At 40.1% G+C, this 26,571-nt stretch overlaps 2 protein-coding genes across 7 annotated transcripts in view; both read left to right on the top strand.

Annotated features, from left to right (window-relative positions):
* Positions 1–3,964, top strand: part of atr (ATR serine/threonine kinase) — a 103,918-nt gene extending 99,954 nt beyond the window's left edge. Inside the window, exons 46-47 of the mRNA XM_041175621.1 lie at positions 144–249; positions 2,245–3,964. Coding sequence (XP_041031555.1) covers positions 144–249; positions 2,245–2,418 — 280 coding nt within the window. The 3' untranslated portion in view covers positions 2,419–3,964. The remainder of the gene's footprint in view (positions 1–143; positions 250–2,244) is intronic.
* An 11,830-nt stretch (positions 3,965–15,794) lies between these two features.
* xrn1 (5'-3' exoribonuclease 1) overlaps positions 15,795–26,571 on the top strand; it is a 104,310-nt gene continuing 93,533 nt past the window's right edge. For 3 of the 6 annotated variants that reach the window (XM_041211636.1, XM_041211646.1, XM_041211608.1), the window contains exon 1: positions 15,795–16,261. In XM_041211636.1, coding sequence (XP_041067570.1) covers positions 16,187–16,261 — 75 coding nt within the window. In that variant the 5' untranslated portion in view covers positions 15,795–16,186. The remainder of the gene's footprint in view (positions 16,262–26,571) is intronic. The other 3 variants (XM_041211599.1, XM_041211618.1, XM_041211628.1) reach the window with 2 other exon arrangements.

Consider the following 26,571-nt stretch of genomic DNA (forward strand, 5'->3'; position numbering starts at 1 on the left):
GGATAAATTAAATTGTAGTTATTATTATTTCACATGTAATTTTTGACTACTGACATAAGGTTTCATTACAAAATATTGATTTTAATTTTTTTCTGTTTTGTTGGTGTCCTTATTGACAGAGCAAACATTTATTTGTCTTACAGTGTTTTGAAAACTTTCCTGCATGACCCACTGGTGGAGTGGAGCAAGCCAGTGAAAGGAAGTGCAAGAGTACAACCCAATGAAACTGGGGAGGTAATCAATGAAAAGGTCAGTGAAAGAATATTGTCTTCCTTGTGGTATAATAAATATTCAGAATTCTCTGACTTTTTCTCCCTCCACTCTCTATCTTTGCCCTGTCACACACTCACATTTTAATCCAATACTCCTAACTGCAGAGAAGCCTTCTTTTGTTCAGAAAAAGGTAGCTGGGACTTTGTTTTTAAATGTGGTGGAACATTTTTACAGTCCTCAGATGAGAATAGATAGCATCCCTCTTGTATAATTAGATTGGATTGTAGAATTTTAATCTACAACCTTGAACCTCTATCCATTTCAAATTTTCTTCCCCATCTCTATTTTATAGATAGAGCTCTTGCTGGTGTTCTTATAGTACGACAGCTTATTTACTTTTATAGCGCCTTTCAGATAATAACATAGTCCCAAGTCACTTAACACTGCTGTTACGAAACAAAATTTGACACCAAGCTACAAAAGGAGATTTTTTCACTGGTCATAGAGGTAGGTTTAAAGGAGTGAAGAGGGAAGAGAAGTTTAGGGAGGGAATTGCAGAGCTTGGCAGCTGATGGATAAGCAATCAATGCTGGAATGTTTAAAGTCAGGGATGCTCTCGAGGCCAAAGTTGGGGCAGTTTAGGCCTGAGGGAGATTAAAAATATAGGGAGGGGCAAGGTCGTGAAAGGATTTGAAAACAAGAATGAGTGTTTTAAAATTGAGTTGCTTAACTGGAAGCCAATGTAGATCAGCGAGCACAGGGTGATGGGTGAACAGGACTTGGTGCGACTTAAAATGCAAGCAGCAGAGTTTTGAATTACCTCAATTTACAGAGGGTAGAATGTGGGAGGCCAACCAGGAGTGCATTGGAATAGTCATGTCTAGAAGTAACAAAGACATGGATAAGGGTTTCAGCAACAGATGAGCTCAGAAGGGGTGAAATCGTCCATTGTTTTGGAAGTGGAAATGGGCAGTCTTAGTACTGATGTGGAGTTGTGGTCTGATCACGAAGGTTGTGAATGGTCTCGGTGAGGCTCAGACAGTAGCCAGAATGGGATGGAGTCAGTGGCTAAGGAACAGAACTTGTGGGGATTGAAGGCAATGGCTTTGATCTTCTCAATATTTAATTGGAGGGAATTTCTGCTCATCCAATCCTGGTTGTCAGACAGTCTTAACAATTTAGCAACAGTGAGGTGGGGGGTGGGGGTCGGGAGAGGTGGCGGTGAGGTAGAGCTGTGAGTTGTCAGTGTACATGTGGACACTGTATTTCCAAATGATGTTGTCGAGGTTTGGCATGTGGATGAGAAATAGGAGGGAGCCAGTGATAGAACTTTGGGGGACACCAGATAAAATGATGGGAGTGGGGTAGAAGAGCTATTGCCTTCTAAGCTTCATGAAAAATTCCCTACATATGCTTCTTCTTTTCTGCAAATTTAACGTGTTGAAATCAAAATTCATCACACAATCTCTTATGAAAACCTCAAAATCATGTTAATTCTTTATCACCATCTGTCTGAAATCTTAAGGCTTTTAAAAACCCAAACTGGACGTCAATTAATCACTGCTTCCTGATTTATCTTGACTTTAACGCTTTCAACCCTGTTGGTGTCCTTCATTGTGGACCTTGGCCCTTTTCCTTGGCTTCTCAATTTGGTAAAAGGAAGGTCTGATTAGGCTAGGCAGAGGACAGCAGTTTGATATTGCTGAAGTAGAACCACAGGACTTGCCATGCTGAGCAAGAGTGTTCTTTTCTCTAAGTACCTATTGAACAACTTGAATGTGTAAATTGTGCTAACATGGGATGATACCAGTAAAGCTGTTTCCCTTTTACGACATTTCGGAGCAAGCTGGTGGAAGATACTCCCTTTTCAAATGAATGTAACCACTCTTGGGATTAAAGCACATCAGATATTGTTGGTGTGATCTGTCATAGAAGAGTGATTGTTGATTTTAAATGTCAGTAAACCTCAGTTGAATTTAAAAAGGGAAACAGTTAGTGTCTTAACTTTTGAAGTGTTGATTTATTTTTTAGGCCAAAACCCATGTTCAAGATATAGAAAAGCGACTACATGGAGTGATTAAGACAAGAAATAAGGTGAAGGGTTTACCTTTATCCATTGAAGGTCATGTTCACTACCTTATTCAGGAAGCAACAAATGTAAACCTCCTGTGTCAAATGTACCTGGGCTGGGCTCCATACATGTGAAAACATTCACAAAAAGCTGGAAATCTGGTATAAGGAAGAAGCAAGATATGTAATTTATGGGGTAGCTCCTTGATTTGTGGCATCTTTATCCCCAGCACAAGTTGCAAATGTTTTAGGAAATCAGTTTTATATCGCTCGAGTACACCTTTGTAGTTGTGATGTCTTTTGACGACTTACTTCATGAACAGAATGATATATTCTTATCAAGGAGACCACATCATGAAAATCAAAAGGATCTAGTATTCTCCTTCAATTCCAGAAGCCAAGATAAAGGAAAAACGGAGAATTTTGATTTCTGACTTCTGATTGAGTGCAGTGCAAATCTAAGGAGTAAATTAATTATTTTTTTAAAAATACTGGGCTAGGAATTAAAAGCTTTCAAGACAATTTTGTGGAGGATGTAAGATTTAACTGGAACAGGAAATCAGATGTATAGAAACCTGACAAAGTATGCAGTAGGAAACTGTTGATATAGTAAAACATGACTTAAAAATTGTCCATGCTGAAAGCCAAATGACTTGAAATTTATGGATATCCCAGAGACTTACGAAGATAAGACAAATGGATCGTTTATGTGAACAGGAGAGGGACTCAAAAGGAATGAACTTCAATTACCTGATTGAGACCAGAGCCCATTGTATGCTGTCAACTTGTACTATTTTAACGAATTTGTATTACAAACTGACTTGTATTGATGCTTTTGAAAATAAAAAGCACACATTGGTGACCCAGACAGTTCTTTTTTTTTTATTCATTCATGGGATGTGGGCGTCACAGCTAGGCCAGCATTTATTGCCCATCCCTAATTGCCCTTGTTCAGAGGGCATTTTTTTTAATGAGTCAGCCACATTGCTGTGGGTCTGGAGCCACATGTACACCAGACCGGGTAAGGGCAGCAGATTTCCTTCTTTAAAGGACATTCGTTGGGATCAGTATGATTTTCTCTGTTAAGCTTATCATTAAGTTACTCCATTAAGATTGAACAGAGTCCATTTTATACCTAGCAAAACTGTGTGGAATTCTGAAGTATAGTGAGGTCCCCTTTCAACTGTACAGCCCCTCTGCATTTGAGTGAGAGCGAAGACTTTTCTGTATCTTTAAAAGAAATGAAATACAACCTCCATTCAGATATGTAGAGAAATTACTCCATTAACTTACTGGATGGTGGTTGATGCTGAAGTCAAAGAGTGTTGAGTTGGTCTTGTTGTTATTTTGATTTTCATTGTCCTCCTTTGCATACAGTTTCCATTGTTTCTAGTGTAGATGACACCAACTCCTGTTAATCAATATGTATGTCATGGTTTCTTCTAGAAGTTTATAAACATGAAATGTTAGAAAAATATGCGCATTTGTTGAAATGTACTTTTACGGAACCACTTTTTGTGCCTGTTCAAGGTTGGTTGTAAAAATCGAACAAAATAATTTTTGAAAATATTTTTGTACAGGATTGTACTATCTGAAATTGAGTGTTTCTGACCAGATTTTCTATATCTTTTTATGTTCACAACCTTGGTTTACATTGGCATGTAAAATAAAACATAAAACATAAAATAAATATTTCTTGTGTTTTTAATAAACAAGTATTTTAACGGTCTGATCAATTTCAATTAGCAACAGAATTATAACTTTTCCATCAGCCGTTTGTGAGTGCAAAGTATTATTTGCCAAAAAGGAGTGGCATTTGACACCCTGGACTGAATCATTATACCAAACCACAGCTATATGTTGTCATTCTCTGTAGATGGACTGAAATGGCAGGTTTACATAAGTGAAAAAATGCTTCTCAATCATGGTGGGGTGCATACATTTTATAGAAGCCCTGTGGACACTAAGAATATTGTTTGCTCCCTAATTGGAGATTTGTAGTTATTCTAAGTACAGGTGAAATATAGAAAAAGCATCTATCTGCTAAGAAAGGGGCGCAAGACGTTGGATATTTGGAACAGAAGGGTATAAGTCACAGGTCATTTTACAAATGAACAAAAACTTATATAGCATCTTTCAAGTAAAATGTCCTAAGATGCTTCACAGGACCAACAGCAGACAATATTTGACAATGAAATGCATCAGACATTCGGACAGGTGACAAGAGGTAGGTTTTAAGGAGCATCTTAAAAGGGAGACAGGTTCAGGGAGGAAATTACAGAGCTTGGGGCCTCGACAACAGAAGCACAGCGGCCAGAGGTGGTGATGAAAATCGGAGATGCATTGGAGGTCAGAATTGCAATGTTCTCAGAGTTGTAGGGCAGGAGAAAATTGCAGAGATACAGTGGGGCAAAGCTATCGAGTGATTTGAACACAATGGTGAGAATTTTAAATTTGTGGTGCTGCTGGACTGAGCCAATGTGGGTCAGTGAGCAGATGGGTGAGTGGGACTTGGTGTGAGTCAGAATACAGGCAGCGGAGTTGAATACGCTGAAATTTGCAGATGGTTGGATACCAACCAAGGGAGCATTGGAATAGTTGAGTGGAGAGGTAATAAAAGCAGTGGCGAAGGTGGAAGCAGACTGTCTTGGTGATGGAGAGGATATGTGAATGGTAACTCAGCTTTATGCAAAATAGGACACCAAGGTTGCAAACAGTCTGGTCAAATCTTGTGTAATTTATCCAACAGCAAGTGGCTCAGATTTAATATTTGTCTGGATGGCCTATGCTCTTGAAAGATAGGATTTGTAGCTAATACTTTGCAAGAACTGTTGCCAAACTACTTGGAAGAGGAGCTATTGACGTTCTTAAAATGGGAATGTGTTCTTTCTAAATCATCCAGTTCCTTGCATATCCTGGTTATATATCTCATCTTCAAAGCTTGCTTAAGCAAAGTAAAAACTCGGTCAGATCAGGGTGGGAATGAAGAAATGCTTTAAAACACTAACAAAAGTTAAAACCAGGACTGCTAGAAAATCAACCAAGCTACACAAGCATTTCAGGCAAAAAAAGTTCCTATTCTGGGTTATAAAGAAATTAATGCATCTTTCAAGGTACGAGACTTCGCTTTTATCAAGCATCCTTCATGCAAAGAAATTAAATATTTTGGATTCAAGACTTAAAAATCAGAGTAGGTGCAATTGGGACTTAGAAGTTTCAAGGTCTTACTCCAGACAGTTCTCAGACCTGTGGGAGATTCCCAACGCATTTGGTTACCATCCTTTGGAGCATATGGATAGGTTAACCATTCTATACTGGTTGAACATGCCTTCCTCCAAATGACACACAACTTGACATAAGTACATTGAATAGAAGGGTTTAAGTACTGAAACAATGTGTAGAGAGTCAGTTAAGCATTGATGCAGTGATTTCATTTGTTTGTCAGGCTTCCTTAGTCTGTATCTTGTCATGAAGGTATAGTAATTTTCATAATATTTTTCTGCTTTATTGTTAAGTAGTTTTATGGGGGTTGTGTTTTTCTGTCTGTGTGTGATTTAATTACATTTTGTAGCCAAGCAGACTGCAAGTTGAAGTTATCAGAAGAAGTAACGTGTAGAAATGTCTTTAATATGCTAATGAGTAAACATGGTTGGGGTCTTAGCATGGAAGGTGTAAAGGGAATTTGTATTTTTGGATAGATGAAGGGATTTGAATTTCAAAGAGGTTAATGAGTAGCAACATGAAAAGATTATATTATGAGAAAGATAAAAGTTCCAAAGACATGGAAACAATGGAATTTACATATAAAGGAAAATGAGGCTATGTGAGATCTACAGAAGTGGGTGAAGCCTCCAGTATTTGTACGTAAACCTGCAGTCTACAGAAACCGAAGCTGAAGAGAGCGACTCTGAATTCCACTGTCCAGCGTATTGTGCTAATTTGCTGGATCTGTTTAAAATCTTAAATCTATTTTAACTGTTGCCTTAAAGGGGGTGTAACTGGGAACCAGGTTAATTAGGGATTTTAGGAGTTATTGTAGTAGTAATTGGTAGACCTATATTTGTGCTTGAAATCTTCTTTGTTAATAAATATTTTAATTTTAGTTTTTTTACCAAGTCTCTAAAGTCTTGGTGGACTTATTATTTCTGAATCAGGGCACGCATCTCAATATAAATATAAATTGCAAAACCGTTGTGATAGCATGATCAAGTTTCCCTAGTGGATTTGATCTGCCTGGCACGCATCACCTTCCATGTCATAACAAGCTTGTCAAGAGCCTTGACATTGCAACAGCTATTTTCACCTTGTAAACACTTGAAACAGTTTCCTATTATAATTCTGACCCAGGTATTCAAAGAAACACCCCTTGAATGAGTGTGAAGCAAATGGAATTATATGCTTAATGTGTGCAGATTTTGTAATGCTTTGTGGCATGCAGTGAATTGGTGGAACTGTTGGAGCAGTCTACAGTGATGAAGAAATAGCTGGTGATGGAGCAGATGTTTTTTTGTAAGCTTGATTGGCAGCTTTGCAGGGCTGCAAAATGAGCTGCATTATCTCGCTCCATAGATGCTGCCTAATCTAAGTATTTCCACCATCTGCAGTATTTTGCCTGTTGGATGTAATAATGTTTGTTGGCCTGCTAAAGACTTATAGTCTTGATTACTTACCTTCTTTTGACAAGGTGGAGTTTGATTTTCAGTGATATTATTCCCTTCCCATCTTAAGGACTCCTGTCCATGTTTGAACATTGGGACAGTTGGTCCTTTAAAATGGCAGATAACCATGAGTTTCTGGCAATGATAACACAGTTCACAATATTCTGATTTTGGCTGCAGACAAGTTTCTAGATTGGATGAATGTGGAGAGAAAAGTTAAAAACTTATTTATGGAATCAACATATTTGCCCATTGCACAACTGAATAGAGTGAAATGTGTAAGCAAACACCTTTCCTCGTTCAAGACATACTTTGGAAATCCTTGGAAGTGGGAGCAGTGAGAAGGCGTTCACAAATGTATCCTACCTACTCAAATTAAGAGATTCTCGGTTGTTGCTACCCAAGGGTTCTGATCAAATTACAAAACTCTTATTTTCCAGTTAATGATAATTGCCTTGTCTCCAGCTTCATCTCATGTGATACTGAATTAGGTATTTAAGTTTCACACATAAAATTAAAGAACTTCTAGAGAATTAGCTTCACAAGGCTATGTTTAAAATATATGTACATAAAATATTAAAAGATTATACACAAAAAATTATGTAAAATTCCATAAGAATTCAAGTAGAGAAGCTATAACTGAGGTTTAGGTCGATTTGTTTTTACTCCAGCAGTGTTTCACAGTACATTCCTTTTAAGCCCGAGTATTTGTACATATCTCAAGGGCAGTTGTGATACACTTTGCATCTAACCTTTAATATTTGAGGGGGAGAAAAGAATTTATCCTTGCTCATTTTTGTTTACACATATGCATAAATCTTGCTGATTTATGATGTCAATTTTTATAACCTTTTCAATTTAAATTTTTCCTTTCTCCAGTTTTTAAGATTACGTTCACTTCAGCAGACACTTTTCTCCTCCCGAAACTTTCAACAGGTAATGTACCACTTGAGTCCAAATTGTTTATCTATGTGGTGAACAACAATGGTCCCAGCACAAATCCAAATGTGAAATAATTTCCCACTTTCTGCCAGTCCTGGAAACTTCCCTAAACCTCAACCCTGTTTTCCATCAGCCAACTTTTAAACCACTCTGCTACCTCTTCACACCCTGATCTTTGTCATGAGTCTCTTATATGGAAGCTTAATAAATGCCTCCTACAAGTTTTTGTCTACTGCATTGCCCTTGTCTACTCTCTGTTATTTCCTCAAAGATTTCCCTAAGGTTGATTAAAAGTGACCTCCCTTTTAGAGAATCATGTGGATTTTTTTTATTCTTCACCTCTACATATTTTTTTTTGGCAGAGATTCTAATATATTTCCTACCAGTGACATTGAGCTGACTAGTTCCCTGGGGCCTGCCTTCCTGTTTGACAGGAATTACATTTGCAGTCCTTTAGCACTATGCCCTTTTCTATTGAATTTTTATATATGGATACTACTGCCTTTATTATTTCCTCCCCAATTTCTATTCCATTAGGACTCTGGTCTTATCCTCGTTACATACTCCGGTCTTATCCTCAAATTTGGCTAGTTTGTCTTGCATAACATTTCCTTGTACATTAACTTGGTGTAATATCCCTCTTGAATTCTTCTACTGGTGTCATCTCCTGAAAATAAGGTAAAGTATTCAGCATCAGTTTCATTTCCCATGACTTTATCTTGCTTATCTACTGGTCACCCTATCCCAATTTTAATTTTCCTTTTTGTTACTGATTGAACACTATTGAACACTTTAATATTTCTTTTGCTGTTTCTTGGTCTTAATGATTTGTATTTCTTCTTTGCTTTGTCTTTTTAAACTCTTTCCCAAACTCATTGCTGCAGATTTTGCTGGAGAAGGGCATGTCACAACATGCCCTGTTATTTAGAACAAAAACAAACAGAAATACCTGGAAAAACTCAGCAGGTCTGGCAGCATCGGCGGAGAAGAGCACAGTTGACGTTTCGAGTCCTCATGACCCTTCAACAGAACCAAGTTAAATATAGGAAAGGGGTGAAATATATGCTGGTTTAAGGGGGTGGGGTGGGGGGGGGTGTGGTTTGTTAGGAACAAGCAGTCAGTAATAGGTGGAGATAACCAAAAGGTGTCGTAGACAAAAGAACAAAGAGATGTTGAAGGTGGTGATATTATCTAAAGGAATGTGCTAATTAAGAGTAGAGACAGGACAGGCAAGGTACATATAGCTCAAGTGGGGGGTGGGGTGAAATAATACTAAAAGGGCATAAAAGGTAGAGATAAACAATGGGTGGAAATACATTTAAAAATAATGGAAATAGGTGGGAAAAGAAAAATCTATATAAATTATTGGAAAAAACAAAAAGGAGGGGGAAATAAATGGAAAGGGGGTGGGGATGGAGGAGGGAGTTCATGATCTAAAATTGTTGAATTCAATATTCAGTCCGGAAGCCTGTAAAGTGCCTAGTCGGAAGATGAGTTGCTGTTCCTCCAGCTTGCATTGAGCTTCACTGGAACAATGCAGCAAGCCAAGGACAGACGTGGGCATGAGAGCAGGGTGGAGTGTTGAAATGGCAAGCGACAGGGAGGTCTGGTCCTGTTATTTAGATTTGTTCCTACATCCTTCAGCTCAAAGATTTTTGACCCACAAAGTTGCTGAAATTGAGAGCTGAAAACGGGCAACAGGGCATGTGGAACCTTAGTGAATGATGGGACCGAGATTCTGTTTTCTTAACTAATTAGATTGACCAATTGAGAAATCAACAGAATAAGGACTGAGAAGGATTGTGAATTAGATTCGATGAATTTAACGTCAAATCAGGTACAGAAGGCAAATATATTGAGGAAAAGAAAGATTGGATTGAGTGAAAAGAGACAAGAAAAGTAATTCCATTTTAAAATTGACTCCTTAAAATCTCCAACAAAACTTCACAACATAAAACAATGAGATATTACACTTCTAATTATTCACTTGTTGAGCTAGAGAGATTGAATAGCAGTCATTTAAAATTGTCATAAAACAATTACTCTTAGTCATTTGGTAATACAGAACTTGATTATTGCTGAGAAAAGAGGCACGTTATCAAAATTTTTTGGCTTGCACTCATCAGGACAATTTGCAAGAAGAATTGTAAAGCGAACAACAATTTATACCGCATGAGAAAAGAATGCTGATTATTGTTGAAAAAAGACATTTTTTGTCAAAGCTTTTTGTCATTTACTCATCAGGACAATTGCTAAGAAAATACCAATGTAGGGGAAACAACATATTTATAGTGAATGAGAAGAGAGTGCTGATTCGTTGGCAAGCGGACTCTGGTAGTAGCATTGCCATGGAGAATGCACGAGTTGATGATGACTGACAGTTGACTGTTAAGCATTGTTTGAAATTTAAGCCAGGCAACTTGACACTGACTGGTCAAGACATTACGTTGGGAAATGAACCAGCGAATGGCTGTCACTTATTTTGTTTAGCTGAAACAGGTGCAATGTGTGTAAATGTTCTTTCTGTCTACAGAGAGCAGGGCCCTGTGTATTAATATCTGTAGCTTTCAGTACACACAAATGCACCACACTGCAAGCCCAGCTGGCAATTAGAAATTGGTTGTCAGTGTAATTCTTTGAAAACAGGATTATTTAACAAATTGAGGATGCTGTTTGGCTGACAATTGGACTTTGATAAAGGCATGTCAATGGAGAATGCACCAAGGTGCAGCTGACTGTCAAGCTTTTGTTCAAATTCAAATCAGACAGGTCAACTCTGGTCAAGGCATTGCCATGGGGAATGAACTAGGGAATGGCAGTTCCCCCAAGCTTTATGTTGCATTCTCCAACGGCAATGCCTCTACCAGAGTCCACTTGCCAACCAATCAGCATTCTTTTCTTATGCAGTATAAATTGTGGTTCCTTTCACTATTGGTATTCTTGCAAACTGTCCTAATGTGTTCAAGACAAAAAGCTTTGACAGCATGTCTTGTTTTTCAGCGCTACTCAGTTACTTGCTCTGTTAATTACTAGATTTAACTTCCTGTGGCGAGTTTAATGGGAACTAATATGCAAATATAACAACTTCACAATAATTACGGGGAGATTTTGCAAAGCTAGCATTGTAATTGTGCAAATTGACTAACAATTTGTGATGATGCACAATTATCACTTCACCACAATTTGCTGACCAATTTGCACATTAACAATGGCATGCATCATTCACACATTTCCCCAGCAAATCCTGGTCATTCCCTTTTGTGATCTCCTCCCTTATTGTTTATACACTTTCAATGTGTCTTTTTCTTTAGATCTCACCTCTCATTGAGTTCAGTTTTTGGCTGGTTGGTTCTTATTTTCTCAATGCAACATGTTTTTTCTTAACTCTATTGGTCTTCCTGTAATATCACCCACTATTGTTTTACCTCTATCTGTCAATATTTTTTTTCATTAAAAGCAGAAAATGCAGGAAATACACAGTAGCTCAGACAGAATTTGTGGGGAGAAAAATAGGATAAACATTTCATTTGAACTGAAATATATTTTTTCAGTTTATCTTCCTTAACTGCATCCTCATGCCCTCATATTTGGTTCAGCTATAATCTATAACAAAGGTCTTTGTACTATTCCTCTCTGATCATTTTAAACCAGATAATATTTCCCCTTAATGTATCAAGTTAATAAACCTTGTTTGTTTCATGTTAAAATCATAGAATTACATAGTACATCAGAATGCAGCCATTCAGCCCACTGTGCTGGTGCCAGCTCTTTGAAAGTTATTCAATTAGTCCCAGTCCCCTGCTTTTTCCCCCATAGTCCTACAAAACGATTTCCTTTCAAGCCTTTATCCATTTTCCTTTTGAAAGTTTTTATTGAATATCTCTTCACTGTCCTTTAAGGCATCACACTGCATTCCAGATCAGAACAACTCGGTGCATAGAGGAACAAAATTTTCCTCATACGACCTCTGGTTCTTTTGCCAATTATCCTGACTTAGGTTGGTTGGTTAGTGCAGTGGTCATCAAAGTAGTATGCGGACCGGTCCAAAATGTAAGTCATTAGCACACAATGCCATGGCCGAGGCCATAAGAGCAGAGAGGCCAGAACCCTCATTCCCAGAACTCACGTGACATCACACAACCAGATCGGCCCTGTATTTGTGGCATGTGTCATCGTAAGTGTGGACAATAACAATGTAGCTTTATAAGCAAGAATATTTTATGTTACTGTTGCATTTGATTGATTAAGATAGATGTAAGTGTTATTATTGGAAGCCTATCATTTCAGTCCCAGGACATCACTACAAGAGTTGCTCAGGATAATGTTCTAGGCCTAACCATCTTTATCTGTTTTAACAATGAACTTCCCTCTATCATAAGATCACACGTGGGGATGTTCTCTGATGATTGCACAATATTCAATACCATTCGCGACTCCTCAGATACTGAAACAGTCCATGTTCGTATGCAGCAAGACCTGGACAACATTCAGGCTTGGGCTGATGAGTAGCAAGTAACATTTGTGCCACACAAGTGCCAGGCAATGACCATCTCCAACAAGGAAGAACCTAACCATCTCCCCTTGATATTCAATGTCAGAACCATCACTGAATCCACCACTATCAACATCCTGGAGGTTACCATAGACCAGAAATTGTACTGGACCAACAATTAAATGCTGTGACTACAAGAGCAGGTTGGAGGCTGGGAATTCTGCAGTGAGTAACTCACCTCTTGACTCTCAAAAGTCTGTCCATCATCTACACAACACAAGTCAGGAGTGTGACGGAATACCCTCCACTTGCTTGGACGAGTGAGGCTCCAACAACACTTAAGGAGCTCGACACCATCCGGGACAAAGCAGCCAGTTTGATTACCCAAAGAATCACAGAATTGTTACAGCGCAGAAGGAGGCCATTTAGCCCATCATACCTGCACCAGCTCTCTGAATAAGCTACTTGCCTAGTTCCATTCTCTCGCCTTCTTCCCATAATCCTGCACATTCTCTCTTTTCAGATATCAGTCTAATTCCCTTCTGAATGCTTCAGTTGAACTTGCCTCCATCACATTCTCAGGCAGAGCATTCCAGACCTTAACCATTTGGTGCATAGAAAAGTTTTTCCTCACATTGCTTTTGCTTCTGTTAATAATTACTTTAAATCTGTGCCCATTTGTTCTTGATCCTTTCACAAGTGGGACAAGTTTCTCCCTACCTAAACTGTCCAGACCACTCGTAATTTTGAATACCTCCATCAAATCTCCTCACAGCCTTCTTTTCTCTCAGGAAAACAGTCTTAACTTCTCAAATCTATCTGCATAACTGAAGTTCCTCATCTCAGGAACCATTCTTGAGAATCTTTTCTGTCTCTCCAATGCCTTCACATCCTTCCTAAAGTGCGGTGTTCAAAACTGGACACTATACTCCAGCCGAGGCTGAACAAATGACTTATACAAGTTTGACATAAGCTCCTTGCTCTTGTACTCTATGCTCTATTAATAATGCCCAGGATACTGTATGCACTATTAATTGCTCTTTCAACCTGTCCTGCCACCTTCAATGACTTATGCACATATAGACACAGGTCCATCTACTCCTGCACTCGCTTCAGAATTATAATTCACTGTTCTCTGCATTGAACTTCATGGGCCACCTGTCTGCCCATTTGACCAACTTGTCTATGTCCTTTTGAAGCTCTACACTGTCCTCCCCACAGTTCACAATGCTTCCGAGTATCATCCGCAAACTTTGAAATTATGCCGTGCACCCAAGATCTAGGTCGTTAATATATATCAGAAAAAGCAAGGGTCCCAACACTGACACCTGGGGAACTCCACTACAAAACTTCCTCCAGCCCAAAAAATATCCATTAATCACAGAGCATCACTGTATCTTTACAGGGCAGAAAGAGGCCATTCGGCCCATCGAGTCTGCACTGGCTTTCTGAAAGAGCATTCCAGTTAGTCCCATTCCCCTGCCTTATTCATGTAACCTTGCGCATTCTCTCTTTTCAGGTAGTAATCCAATTCCCTTTTGAATATGTCAATTGAACCTGCCTCCACCACCCTCTCAAGAAGTTTTATTTCAGTCTTCAACCACCCTCTGGGTGAAAATGTTTTTCCTCACATCACATTTACTCCTTTTGCCAATTATTTTGAATCTGTGCCCTCTAGTTCTTGATGTTCTCCTGAGTGGGAACAGTTTCTCACTATTTACCCTGTCCATACCCCTCAGGAGCTTGAATGCCTGTTATCAAATCTCCTCTCAGCCTTTTTTTCTCCAAGGAAAACTGTCCCAACCTCTCCAATCTATCCTCATAACTACAGTTCTTCATCCCAGGAATCAATTTGTGAATCACCTCTGCACTCTGTCCAGTGCCTTCACATCCTTCCTCAAGTATGGCACCCAAAACTTGACGCATTACTCCAGATGAGGCCTTATTAGTGTCTTATGCAAGTTCAACATGACCTCCTTGCTCTTGCTGTTTGTTTAGCTGAAGCAGGCATAATGTGTGTACATAAAGGCAAAATACTGTAGATGATGGAAATCTGAAACAAATACAAAAAATGCTGGAAAACCTCAGCAGGCCTGACAGCATCTGTGGAGATAAAGACAGTTTCGAGTCTGTATGACTCTTCTTCAGAGCTAAGAGAAGTAAAAATGTGATAAACAGATACTGTTTAAAGGGGGTGGAACAGGTGAAGCTGGATAGAAGGCCAGCAATAGGTGGAGGCAAAGGAGAGATTGCCAAAGATGTCATAAACAAAAGTTCAAAGCGGTGTTGATGGTGGTAGTACTAGCAGAATGTGATAATAGTCAGACAAGGGTAAGCACTGCAGCTATTATCACATTCTGCTCTCTATCCTTAATGTCACCATTAGCACCTCCTTTAGCCAGTACCACCACCATCAAACACTCCTTTCACCTTTTGTTTGACATCTTTGGCAATCACTCCTTTGCCTCCACCTATCGCTGGCCTTCTATCCAGCCTCATCTGATCCACCCCCTTAAACAGTAAATATTTCACCACATTTTTATTTCTCTTAGCTCTGAAGAAGAGTCATACGGACTTGAAACGTTAACCCTGTCTTTTTCTCTACAGAGGCTGTCAGACCTGCTGAGTTTTCCAGCATTTTTTGTTTTTGTAATGTGTGTACATGTTTTTTCCATTTGCAAAGAACAGGGCCCTGTGTATTAATGCATGTAGTTTCCAGTACACGCAAATGTGCGGCACTACAGCCCAACTGACAATCTTAAATTGGTAGTCAGCGTAATTCTTAGAAGTACAAGGGCAACAGACACATGGGAACACCACCACTATCCTGACTTGGAACCATATTGTTGTTTCTTCACCACAGTTTCAAGATCCTGGAACTCCCTTCCTAACACCACTGTGGGTGTACCTAAAGCACGCGGACTGCAGTGGTTGGTGAAGGCAGTTTCCCACTGCCTTCTCAAGGGCAGTTAGGTATGGGCAATAAATGTTTGCCTAGCCAGTGATGCCACATTCCATGATAGGTTAAAAAAAATCAGTTTCTCAGAAGAGGAATGTTTCAATTAAACGTGTTCTTTTGTAGCATTAATGTTCATATGAGATGAAAATGGCAATACTTCTGCTCTGGGCATGAATCAATAATTTACTTTTGCTACTTAGGTACTTGGTAAAGTTTCACAGGAGGTGCACTTCTGATACTGAATTAAAAATGGACATAAGTTCATCACATTGAGCAGCGAAAAAGGAGTGAAGTATTTATAGTTTTCATAAATGTCCATTAACTGAGTTTCTTTTTGCGGCGGTAATAGTGAAAGCGGGTGGGGGTAGGACCGGCAGATGGTTCGCGGAACAAAAGGTTTGTCTCCGCCAACCTGTGCATCAGGCGGACTCACAACAGAGGGACACAGCGGCCGGGGGGAGGAGGAGGAGGGCAGCCCGGAATGATATGAAGGTGACACCGTTCCCTCCAGTAACTGCAAACTATTAAAAAAAAGGGGGATAAAAAAAAAAGAGAAAGATAAGAGAAATTAATATAAAAAATACAAGTTTAAAACAACATCCCGGCATTTTGTGCGTGAGCGGGGCCGGGCAGCAGTGAGCTGCCAGTTGGAGTTGCGTCACCCGGACAGGCCGCTGCTTCCGTAGGCCCGAGAGAGAGGCGGCTTCACCGGCCCCGCACCCCGGACAGACCCGCCTCACCGGCCCCGGACCCCCGGACTGACCGGACCAACCCGGCTCAGCGACTTGCTTCGCGCCCAACAGCACCAGCTTCTTATCCCCCCTTCCTCCGTTTTGAACTCAAGTGGCGGCGATGGGTGTCCCCAAGTTTTATCGCTGGATAAGTGAACGGTATCCGTGCCTGAGCCAAGTGGTGAAAGAGCATCAGGTAAGGATGTGGTCGCTTTCCTCCCAGGAATTGGCCATCTCGGGCTCTTCCTCACCTTCAATCCTCCCCAATCCCGAGCCTTACCTTCAACCTTCTCTCCTCAACCTCGAGCCTTAACTTTAAAACTTCTCCTTAACTCAGAAGTTTACCTTCAAAGCCCCTCTCCTTAACCCAGAGCCTTACCTTCAAAGCCCCTCTCCTTAACCCAGAGCCTTACCTTCAAAGCCCCTCTCCTTAACCCCCAGAGCCTTACCTTCAAAGCCCCTCTCCTTAACCCCCAGAGCCTTACCTTCAAAGCCCCTCTCCTTAACCCCCAGAGCCTTACCTTCAAAGCCCCTCTCCTTAACCCCCAGAGCCTTACCTTCAAAGCCCCTCTCCTTAACCCCCAGAGCCTTACCTTGAAAGCCCCTCTCCTTAACCCCGAGCCTTACCTTCAAAGCCCCTCTCAACCCCCAGAGCCTTACCTTCAAAGCCCCTCTCCTTAACCCCCAGAGCCTTACCTTCAAAGCCCCTCTCCTTAACCCCCAGAGCCTTACCTTCAAAGCCCCTCTCCTTAACCCCCAGAGCCTTACCTTCAAAGCCCCTCTCCTTAACCCCCAGAGCCTTACCTTCAAAGCCCCTCTCCTTAACCCCGAGCCTTACCTTCAAAGCCCCTCTCCTTAACCCCCAGAGCCTTATCTTCAAAGCCCCTCTCCTTAACCCCCAAAGCCTCACTTTCAAAGCCCCCCAGCTCTTCACCCCTGAGCCTTACCTGGCTCCCAATTCCCAGGCTTTGGCTAGAATTAAGCTTCTAACAACACTATTATTATTTAACACAACAAATCCATTGTTTGAGAGAGATGCTTTTATCGTTCTGTGGTTACCCTCGTGAAAACTTTTCAAAAGTAGACAAATTAAAAACCAAAAGACAAAGCAGAGTTGTTTATTGCTGCTGAAGTGCCTTGTTTATCAGCCAACCATTGTGCAATATCAGCAATCCAAACTTGTCACAATTCAAATGTGCATTTGTAGCTGAATGTTTCTTTTGCAGTTTAATATTTCATTCTCCTATACTATTATTTCTGCCTTTGTAGGTGTTGCTAGTGCTGTCAAATCATCTTTTGTTCCATTAATTTTAAGAATTTTAATACAATAGTGAAAATGATTAGTCATCTTTCTGTAATGTTACCTATCTTGTCTCTCGTGTATTTGGCTTAATTGATTGTCCCCAAATTAGGTTTGATTTGCTATCAAGTTACCTGAGCTGCATATGCCATTTACGAATGTTTGAAATTACTTCTACATTTCTACATTTATTTTTATAAAAGTCTTGTCAGCTACAGTCAGAGGTATTTGCGTACTGACCTGAAAGTAATAGTTAATGTTTTCACTGACGAAATTGTAACATTTATGTAACCCAAGGAAGTGCTTTGTTGTGTAATTTAGTCATTGTGATCTCATGCTCATGTATAAATTGCTCTTTCAATTCGACAGATGTATATGAATAAGATATCATGTCTGACCAGTTTGTTCATGTTATTTGTGATTATTCGCCCAGAGGCACATTTGATCAGGGTAAATTGTATCTGATTTGTTGAAACAATAGTTGATCTTGTCCAATATGTTTTTTTTCCCCAATTTATTTATGACTTCTTGATGGACAAAAATGTTGGCAGAAGCTATAATACTGTGGATGCTGGAAATCTGAAATAAAAACAGAAAATGCTTGAAATACTCAAGGTCTGGCAGTTTCTGTGGAAAGTGAAACAGAGTTACCGTTTCAGGTAGTGACCTTTATTAGAACTTGCAGACCTGAAGTGTTAACTCTGTTTCTCCCTCCACTGATGCTGCCAGACATGCTGAGTATTTGCAGCGCTTTCACTTGAGGAGTGGAACAATTTGCCATTTCAGGAACACAGTGTCTGTTATTCCCAGGTTAAGTTTAGGAGAGGCAGCATTTGTTATTTTATGTTCAAAATTTTAATGATCAAAATTGCCTGTAAAAACAAAATGCTTTATAATCACTAACTACACTTTGTGTAAGTGTGATTAAAACACCAGTGATGTTTGAGTTTTGGCCTTCTTACCTAAGGAAAGATATACTTGCAAAGAGGAAGTGCAACATAGGTTCACCAAACTAATTCCTGGGATGCAGTGACTGTCCATTGAGGAAAGATTAAATAGACTGGTCCTTTATTCTCTGGAGTTTGGAAGAATGAGAGGTGATCTCATTCAAACATAGAAAATTCTTACAGGGCTCAACAGGGTAGTTGCAGGAAGGATGTTTCCCTTGGCTTGGTGGAGGGATGGGTGGCCTAGAACCAGGGGACACAGTCTCAGAATAAGGGGCCATTTAGGACTGAGATGAGGAGGAATTTCTTTGATCAGAGGGTGGTGAATCTTTGGACTTCTCTGCCCCAGTGGGCTGTGGAGACTCAGTCGTTGAGTGTGTTCTAGGCTCAGGTCAATAGATTTCTACATATTTAAAAACATCAAGAGATACGGGGATGGTGCAGGAAAATGTTGAAGATCAGCCACGATCCTATTGAATGGCAGAGTGGGCTTAAAGGGCTGAATGGCCTACTCCTATTTATTATCTTATATTCAATTTTAAACACAAACCTTTACACAGCCAAATCAGATGCAAGACTATGAAATCCTCAGGACACAAGCTCCATTTAATATTAACACATTCCATTGAATGAAAGAGAATATATCTGTATATTATTCCAATCAGTTACACTCGGGAGTTTATAATCCAGAAGTTAAATTTACCATAAATTTGAAAATCGCAACAAAGCAAATTCTGCTTTTCTGGAACGTGTTGAAGCAGGGGTTTAATGATCTGTTTCCATTTGTAATGAGTGCCAAAAGAACTCTAGCAGTTGAGGGCCTGAACAAGAACTTAGTATCCAAAACAACACAAACTAATCTATAGCAGTTTGGATCTCAGTCATTTTTTCTGCCATAGAGTACCTTTCAAAACTCATGATTTAATCTTTGTAATAGGCCTCTCCTAACAAATTAAAACATTCTCTAACCCTTTCAGCATTAACTGTTAGATTTTTATTCTGAATTTGTGGTTCTCTGCATAATGATGTCATACCATTGATGTTACTTACCAAAGAACAAAAGCTGGCTTCCCAAAAGAGGAAATGATATGCTGTAGTTCCAGAGGAACTACTGTGAATTGGTTGTCCAAAAATAAACCGAACTTGAGTGCAGTTTTGGTCACCGTTGGTTTGTGGAACATAATTGCATCTTCTTTGTTACTTTGGTTATATATTGTATGCGATTGTTCCCCTTTCAATTCCCTTGATTTGAGGGAATGTTTCATAATTCAGGTACTACCAAGCCAGTTTTAGCACAGGCAGCATTAAACACTTTCCCACATTGGCCTGGATTTTACAGAAGTGTTGATGCTCACTGCTGACCTTGAGGATGCTGCTCAAAAAGATCTAACAATATCAGTTAGATCAGGAAAGAGGAAATCTGTTCTATATTAATTTGAATATGGCTCCAAATTGGACTACTTCCAACAATGCTGATGTCATCAAGCAGGATAAGCAGCGAATCAACTTGAAGGATTCTCACGTGCAGCAAACCAGGAAGTTAAAAACCACCTATTATCCTTAACTTTTAATTACATTTTATAAAGAGCAAAATACATAGGGCTTATACACGGAATTATGGTAGAAACTGATGAATACCCAATAAACTTTTTAAAAAAGAACATGGATTTTTATCAAAATGGAGAAATTTGATATTCTACAAATATAAAATTTGTTTCTCAAAGCCAGAAAGTTTTCTTGGCAGTAATGATGAAATTAGTTCTGCTTAAAAACTTAATTAGACCTTATTCAACAAGTTGTGACTTTTTCAAGGGTTTTTAAAATTACACTAATAGTATAAAAGGGGAAGTACTTGTCAGTTCATGGATTTCTAATTGCTTGCAGGGGGGTGGAGAGAGGAGGGTACTTGAACAGTGCATTGCATGGAATCACGACAGTAACTTTTGGATTTTCACATTATCCTGCATGTGCATGGACTCCAGAAGTTGCTGTTGGTTTCAGAGGTGTAATGATGGCAAACCTGACAGTTTCACCATTGTTACCGCTGTTAAATCCGAGTCACTAATCGTTAAAATTGATAGTTAAAGCAAGAAAGCTTCTGGTAATTTAAAATATCATTTGATTAAAGCACCAATAGTGGGTGTGTACAATTAAATGTTCCATCTGATGCAAGGCAGTGAAATCTTAAGATGACAAATTAACTATGGTGTCAAAGGTAACTTGTTTCAGAATGGAAGAACACAACTTTAACTTATCTTCAAGGTAGTAAAACATCCCAAAGAGATTCACAAGAATGTAATCAGACAAAAAATTTAATGCTGACTCAAAGAAGGTAATATTTGGGCTGGTTAGTCACTGAGGTAGGTTTTCAGAATCTTCTTAAAGATACAGAGGTACTCCTTAACAGCTGAAGATAACAGTGGTCAAAGCAAATAGATGATGCTTAAGAGGCTTGAATGGGAGGGACAGAATTTGTCTGTCGGCTCCTGATACAGTCTTCCAAGCCAGCATCTTGTGTGCCACCCTTCTGCTAACCTGCAATACATTCACCTATGCTAGATGTAGACTAATTGTGTCCTTGTGCATGAGTCTCCTGTTCTCATCTGCAATTGCACCTTTCTCCTTCCCCCAACTTCCTGATTTCACTACAGCCCAGGCCACTCTGTTGACTATACCTGTTGGCCTCATATACCTTGATCCTACATTGCTGTGTTTTTTAAACACCTTGGGTAACATTTTCTTATATTTTGTGCAGGCCTCACTGTCTGTTCTCCCTTCCTCTCTGCACAATATCTTCTAAATCTTTCAGCATATTTTTCTAATTTCAGCATACTTATTGAAGATATTGTCAGCGTGTTACACTCAAATGAGCTGGATCAGGTCATAAACTGCCAGGGTGAAACTTCGTTACATAATTGCTGAAGTTCCAAAAAAAAGTGGTTGTTTGCACAATGATTACAAATGCTTATCTGTGCAGATTAGTTTGTATATTGTACGATTGCTACAGTTCTTTTTTTTTTGCTGCCGTTAAAAGTTCTGTTTTGATGATTTTTTTATTGGGAAATTGTCCTGTTTTTTATTCCTCCTTTCCATCTCTACAAGGCATTGATAGACTGACAAGTGATTCAGGCATAGTGATTGTTTTTAATACATTATTCAACTGACCATTCTTTGGTTGAGCGTAAACACTGATTTTTGGTAGGTTATTCAAGCAGGAATCGTGATTGTTTTCTGCCCTTTAAACCCAGAGTGCAGAGGTCAATTATGTCTCACTGCCCAATTGGCTGAAATCAGCTGATATAACACAGTCAGAATTTCACCCTAGGTCTTTCTAGTTTGTATGGCTGAGCTAGGTTGTCCTCATACAATGAACTGTGGAAAGTTAGCTACGTGATTTTGCTCAATAACAGGATGTTTACTGATGGGAACATTAGACAGTAAGAGAGTACTTTAATGATACCTGATCATGGTTAATTGTTATAATCTGTTTGCTCTTTGGATGGTACTTCTAAGCCAGTTAAGTTCTGTTCTTTTCATTTTTTTTGGTCCTACTCTAAATAGCAATATCTCTTAATATATTACAAACTAGCAGAGAGCACAAAATATTTGCAGTCAAATTGGTATCTTTACTGCAGCAGTACTTCTTTAAATACAGGATTCTGGTTACTCTTTCACCAATGACATACAAAATCAAAATTTCTCATTCTGGAAGCAGCAACATAAAGCTGCCCATATATAAAAACAGGCCTAGGAATATAAATTGAGGTGAGATGAGATTCACTGCCCTTGTTATCAAGGCAGCATTTGACAGAGTATGGCATCAGGGAGCCTAGCAAAACTGGAGTCAACGAGAATTGGAGGAAAACTCTCCACTGTTTGGAGTCATACCTAGCACAAAGGAAGATGGTTGTAGTTGTTGGATGTCAAATATCTCAGTTCCAGGACATCAATGCAGCAGTTCCTCAGTGTAGTGCCCTAGGCCTAACAATCATCAGCTGCTTTATCAATGACCTTCCTTCCATCAGAAGGTTAGAAGAGGGGATATTTGCTGATGATTGCACAATGCTCAGCACCATTTGCGACTCCTCAGATACTGAAGCAATCCATGTCCAAATGCAGCAAGAGCTGGACAATATCCAGACTTGGGCTGATAAGAGGCAAGTAACATTCATGCCACACAAGTACCAGGCAATGACCATCTCCAACAAGAGACAATCAAACCATCGCCTCTTGACATTCAATGGCATTACCATTGCTGAATCCCCCCACTATCAACATCCTGGTTACTGTTGACCAGAAATTGAACTGGACTTGCCATATAAATACTGTGGCTACATGAGCAGGTCAGAGGTAAGGAATCCTGCAGTGAGTAACTCATCTGATGCCCCAAGCCTGTCACAGAATCACAGAATTTTAACAGCACAGAAGGAGGCCATTCAGCCCAGTGTGTCTGCACCGGCACTCTAAATGAGCATTATGACCTAGTGCCATTGCCCTGCCTTCTCCCCGTACCATCTATAAGGCACAAATCAGGAGTGTGATCTCCACTTCCCTGGATGAGTGCAGCTCCAAAAATACTCAAGAATCTTGACACCAGCCAGGACAAAGCAGTCCACTTGATTGGCACCCCTTCCACAAACATTCACTCCCTCCACCACTGACTAACAATAGCAGCAGTGTGTACCATCTACGAGATGCACTGCAGGAACTCACCAAGCCTCCTTTGACAGCATCTTCCAAACCCACGACACTACCATCTGGAAGAACAAGGGTGGCAGACATATGGGAACACCACCACCTGGAAGTTCCCCTTAAGTCACTCACCATCCTGACTTGGAAATATGTTACTGTTCCTTCACTGTCACTGGCTCAAAATCCTGGAACTCCCTCCCGAACAGTACCTACACTACATGCACTGTAGCGGCTCAAGAGGGCAGCTCACCACCACCTCAGCTCAAGGACAATTGGTGATAGACAATAAATGTCCATTTTAAAAAAACCCAAAATTTTCAACACCCTGGCCTTGTGACTTGTTCATAGTTATACAAAAGTCTATTCGTAACTCCTCCTGAGTTGAAAAGACAGGATTACATCTGATGAGCTCAATATTCTTCAAGAGTTAAACATGCTATTTTAAAAAAATCTGCCAATTATAATTTCAGCGTCTTATCATCAAAGAAAACAGCTTCCTCACTATCAATGACCAGATCCTTGTAGGATTCAAGTTTCGTAGCAACATTAAAACTGTTCCTTCCTTGAGTCTAAGTTTGCATCATAGCATGGCCATTGAAGTTAGATTGTGTAGAAATTCTGGAGAATATAGACTGTTATCGTCACCTTCGCCTATAGAATCAATGCTGACATTCTTTAAATTCACCTGACAGACTTTCTAAAACTGCCACAGAATTGCCATTTACAAAAACTAGACAATTAACAAGCAAAGTGGTACCACTTTAAATTTAACCCTCAAAAGTTTGGGATCTGATTGCTTTCCAGTTGACCAGTCACTGTGAAGCCTGGTATTCATACACAATTACTGCAAACCGCAGCTTCTGGGTCTTGCATGTTATAGCTAATTCAAAATTCTCACTGCTTTCAAGCTAAAATAAGCAATGTAAACACAGACTAGTTGATTTCTGTTACTTCCTGGCCGATGCAGCTGAGATTCACACCACATTGAGCGATTGGCTGTTGCGTTTGTTAAATATTGTGTTGAATGCATAAGGATTTCACCCAGACTTTGCCACAAACGAACTTTAGAGGGTTATAACTCAGTTATAATTGTGAGGTATAGAACATACATATGTACATCCGAATAAGGAGCTGGAGTAGGCCACTTGGCCCCTTGAGCTTGCTCCGCCATTCACTAAGATCATGGCTGATCTGATTGTAACCTCAACTCCACATTTCTGTCTAGCCCTGATACCTTTTCATCCCCTTGTTTATCAGGAATCTATCTACTTTGCCTTTAAAATATTCAAAGACTCTGCTTCCACTGCCTTTTGAGGAAGAGTTCCAAAGACTCACGACCCTCAGAAAAAATTTCTCCTTCTCTGTCTTAAATGGGCGACCCCTTATTTTTAAGCAGTGACCTCTAGTTGTAGATTCTCCCACAGGAGGAAACATCCTTTCCACATCCAACCTGTCAAGACCCCTCAGGATCTTGTATGTTTCAGTCAAGTCGCCTCTTACTCCTCTAAACTCCAGTGGATACAAGCCTAGCCGTCCAACCTTTCCTCAGAAGACAACCTGCCCATTCCAACTATTAGTCTAGTAAATTGTCTATCAATTTCTTCCAATGTGTTACATCCTTCTTTAAATGAGACCAATACTGTACACAGTACGTCAGATGAGGTCTCACCTGTGCTCTATTTGACTAAAGCAAAACCTCCCTACTATAGTATTCAATTCCCCTTGTAATAAACAATAACATTCTATTAGCTTTCCTAATTAATTGTTGTACCTGCATGCTAACTTTTTGCAATTCATGCACTAGGACACCCAGACCTCTCTGTATCTCAGAGCTCTGCAGCCAATTACTATTGAGACAGTATGCTTCTTTTTGATTCTTCCTGCCAAAATGGACAATTTTACATTTTCCCACATTATACTCCATTTGCTAGATCTTTGCCCACTCACTTAACCTTTATGTCCTCTTCACAATTTACTTTTCTACCTATCTTTGCATCATCAAATTTAGCAACCATAGTTTCAGTCACTTCATCCAAGTCATTTATATAAACTGTAAGAAGTTGAGGCCCCGGCACTGATCCGCGGCACGCTGCTCATATCTTGCCAACCGGAAAGTGACCCATCTATGCCTACCCTCTGTTTCCTGTTAGCTGGCCAATCTTCTATCCATGCCAATATGTTACCCCTTACACAATGAGCTTTCCACAATAACCTTTGATGTGGCCCCTTATCAAAAAAACTCCTGTAAATCTAAGTACACTACATCTACCAGTTCCTCTTTCTCCACAGCACATGTGGCTTCTTCAAAGAACTCCCAAAAATTGGTTAAACATGATTTACCTTTCACAAAACCACTGACTCTGCCCAGACTTTTTCTATGCCCTGCTATAACGTCTTTAATAACAGCTTCTCACATTTTCCCTATGACAGATGTTAAGCCCTGCTTTCTGTCTCCCTCCTATTTCAAATAAAGGAGTTACATTTGCCATTTTCCAAACTACTGGAACATTCCCTGAATCTAGGGAATTTTGGAAAATTTAAACCAATGCGTTAGCTTTCTCATGAGCCACTTTTGTTAACATAGAAACATAGATAAATAGAAAATAGGAGCAGTAGTAGGTCATTCGGCCTTTCAAGTTTGCTCCGCCATTCAATATGATCATGGTGGATCCTCTATCTCAACGTCGTACTCCTGTGCCCTTCCCATACCCCTTGACGTCTTTGGTGCTCCTCCACTTGGAGGAAGCATTGAGGGTGGCAAGGGCGCAGAATGTACTCTGGGCGGGGGACTTCAATATCTATCACCAAGAGTGGCTCGGGCGCAGGAATGGCATGAGGTCAGGAGCTGAATGGTCCTGGCAGAACCCAAACTGGGCATCTGAGCAGGTTATTGCTAAGCAAGTGCCGCTTGATAGCACTGTTGATGATCCCTTCCATCACTGTACTGGGAATTGGCAGGGGGAACTCTCCACTGGTTGGAGTCAAAGTCATCTCAGCTCTAGGACATCACTGCAGGAGTTCCTCAGGGTAGTGTCCTAGGCCCAGCTATCTTCAGTTACTTCATCAATAACCTTTTTCCATCATAAGGTCAGAAATGGGGATGTTTGTTGATGATTGCACACTTCAGCAGCATTCGTGACTCCTCAGGTACTGAAGCAATCCATGTCCAAATGTAGCAAGACCTGGACAATGTCCAGGCTTGGGCTGACAAGTAGCAAGTAACATTCATGTCAGTCAATGACCATCTCCAATAAGAGAGAATCTAACCATCATCCCTTGACGTTTAATGGCATTACCAGCGCTGAATCCCCACTATCAACATCCTGGGGGTTACCATAGACCAACAACTGAACCGGACTAGCTATATAAATACTGTGGCTGCAGGAGCATGCCAGAGGCTAGGAATCCTGTGATGAGTAACTCACCTCCTGACTCCCCAAAGCCTGTCCACAACCTACAAGGCACAAGTCAGGAGTGTGATGGAATATTTCCCACTTGCCTGGATGAGCGCAGCTCCCACAACACTCAAGCTTGACATTGTCCAGGACAAAGCGGCCCACTTGATTG

Source organism: Carcharodon carcharias, chromosome 2, assembly GCF_017639515.1.
Source record: "Carcharodon carcharias isolate sCarCar2 chromosome 2, sCarCar2.pri, whole genome shotgun sequence".
In the NCBI taxonomy this organism is placed as follows: Eukaryota; Metazoa; Chordata; class Chondrichthyes; order Lamniformes; family Lamnidae; genus Carcharodon; species Carcharodon carcharias.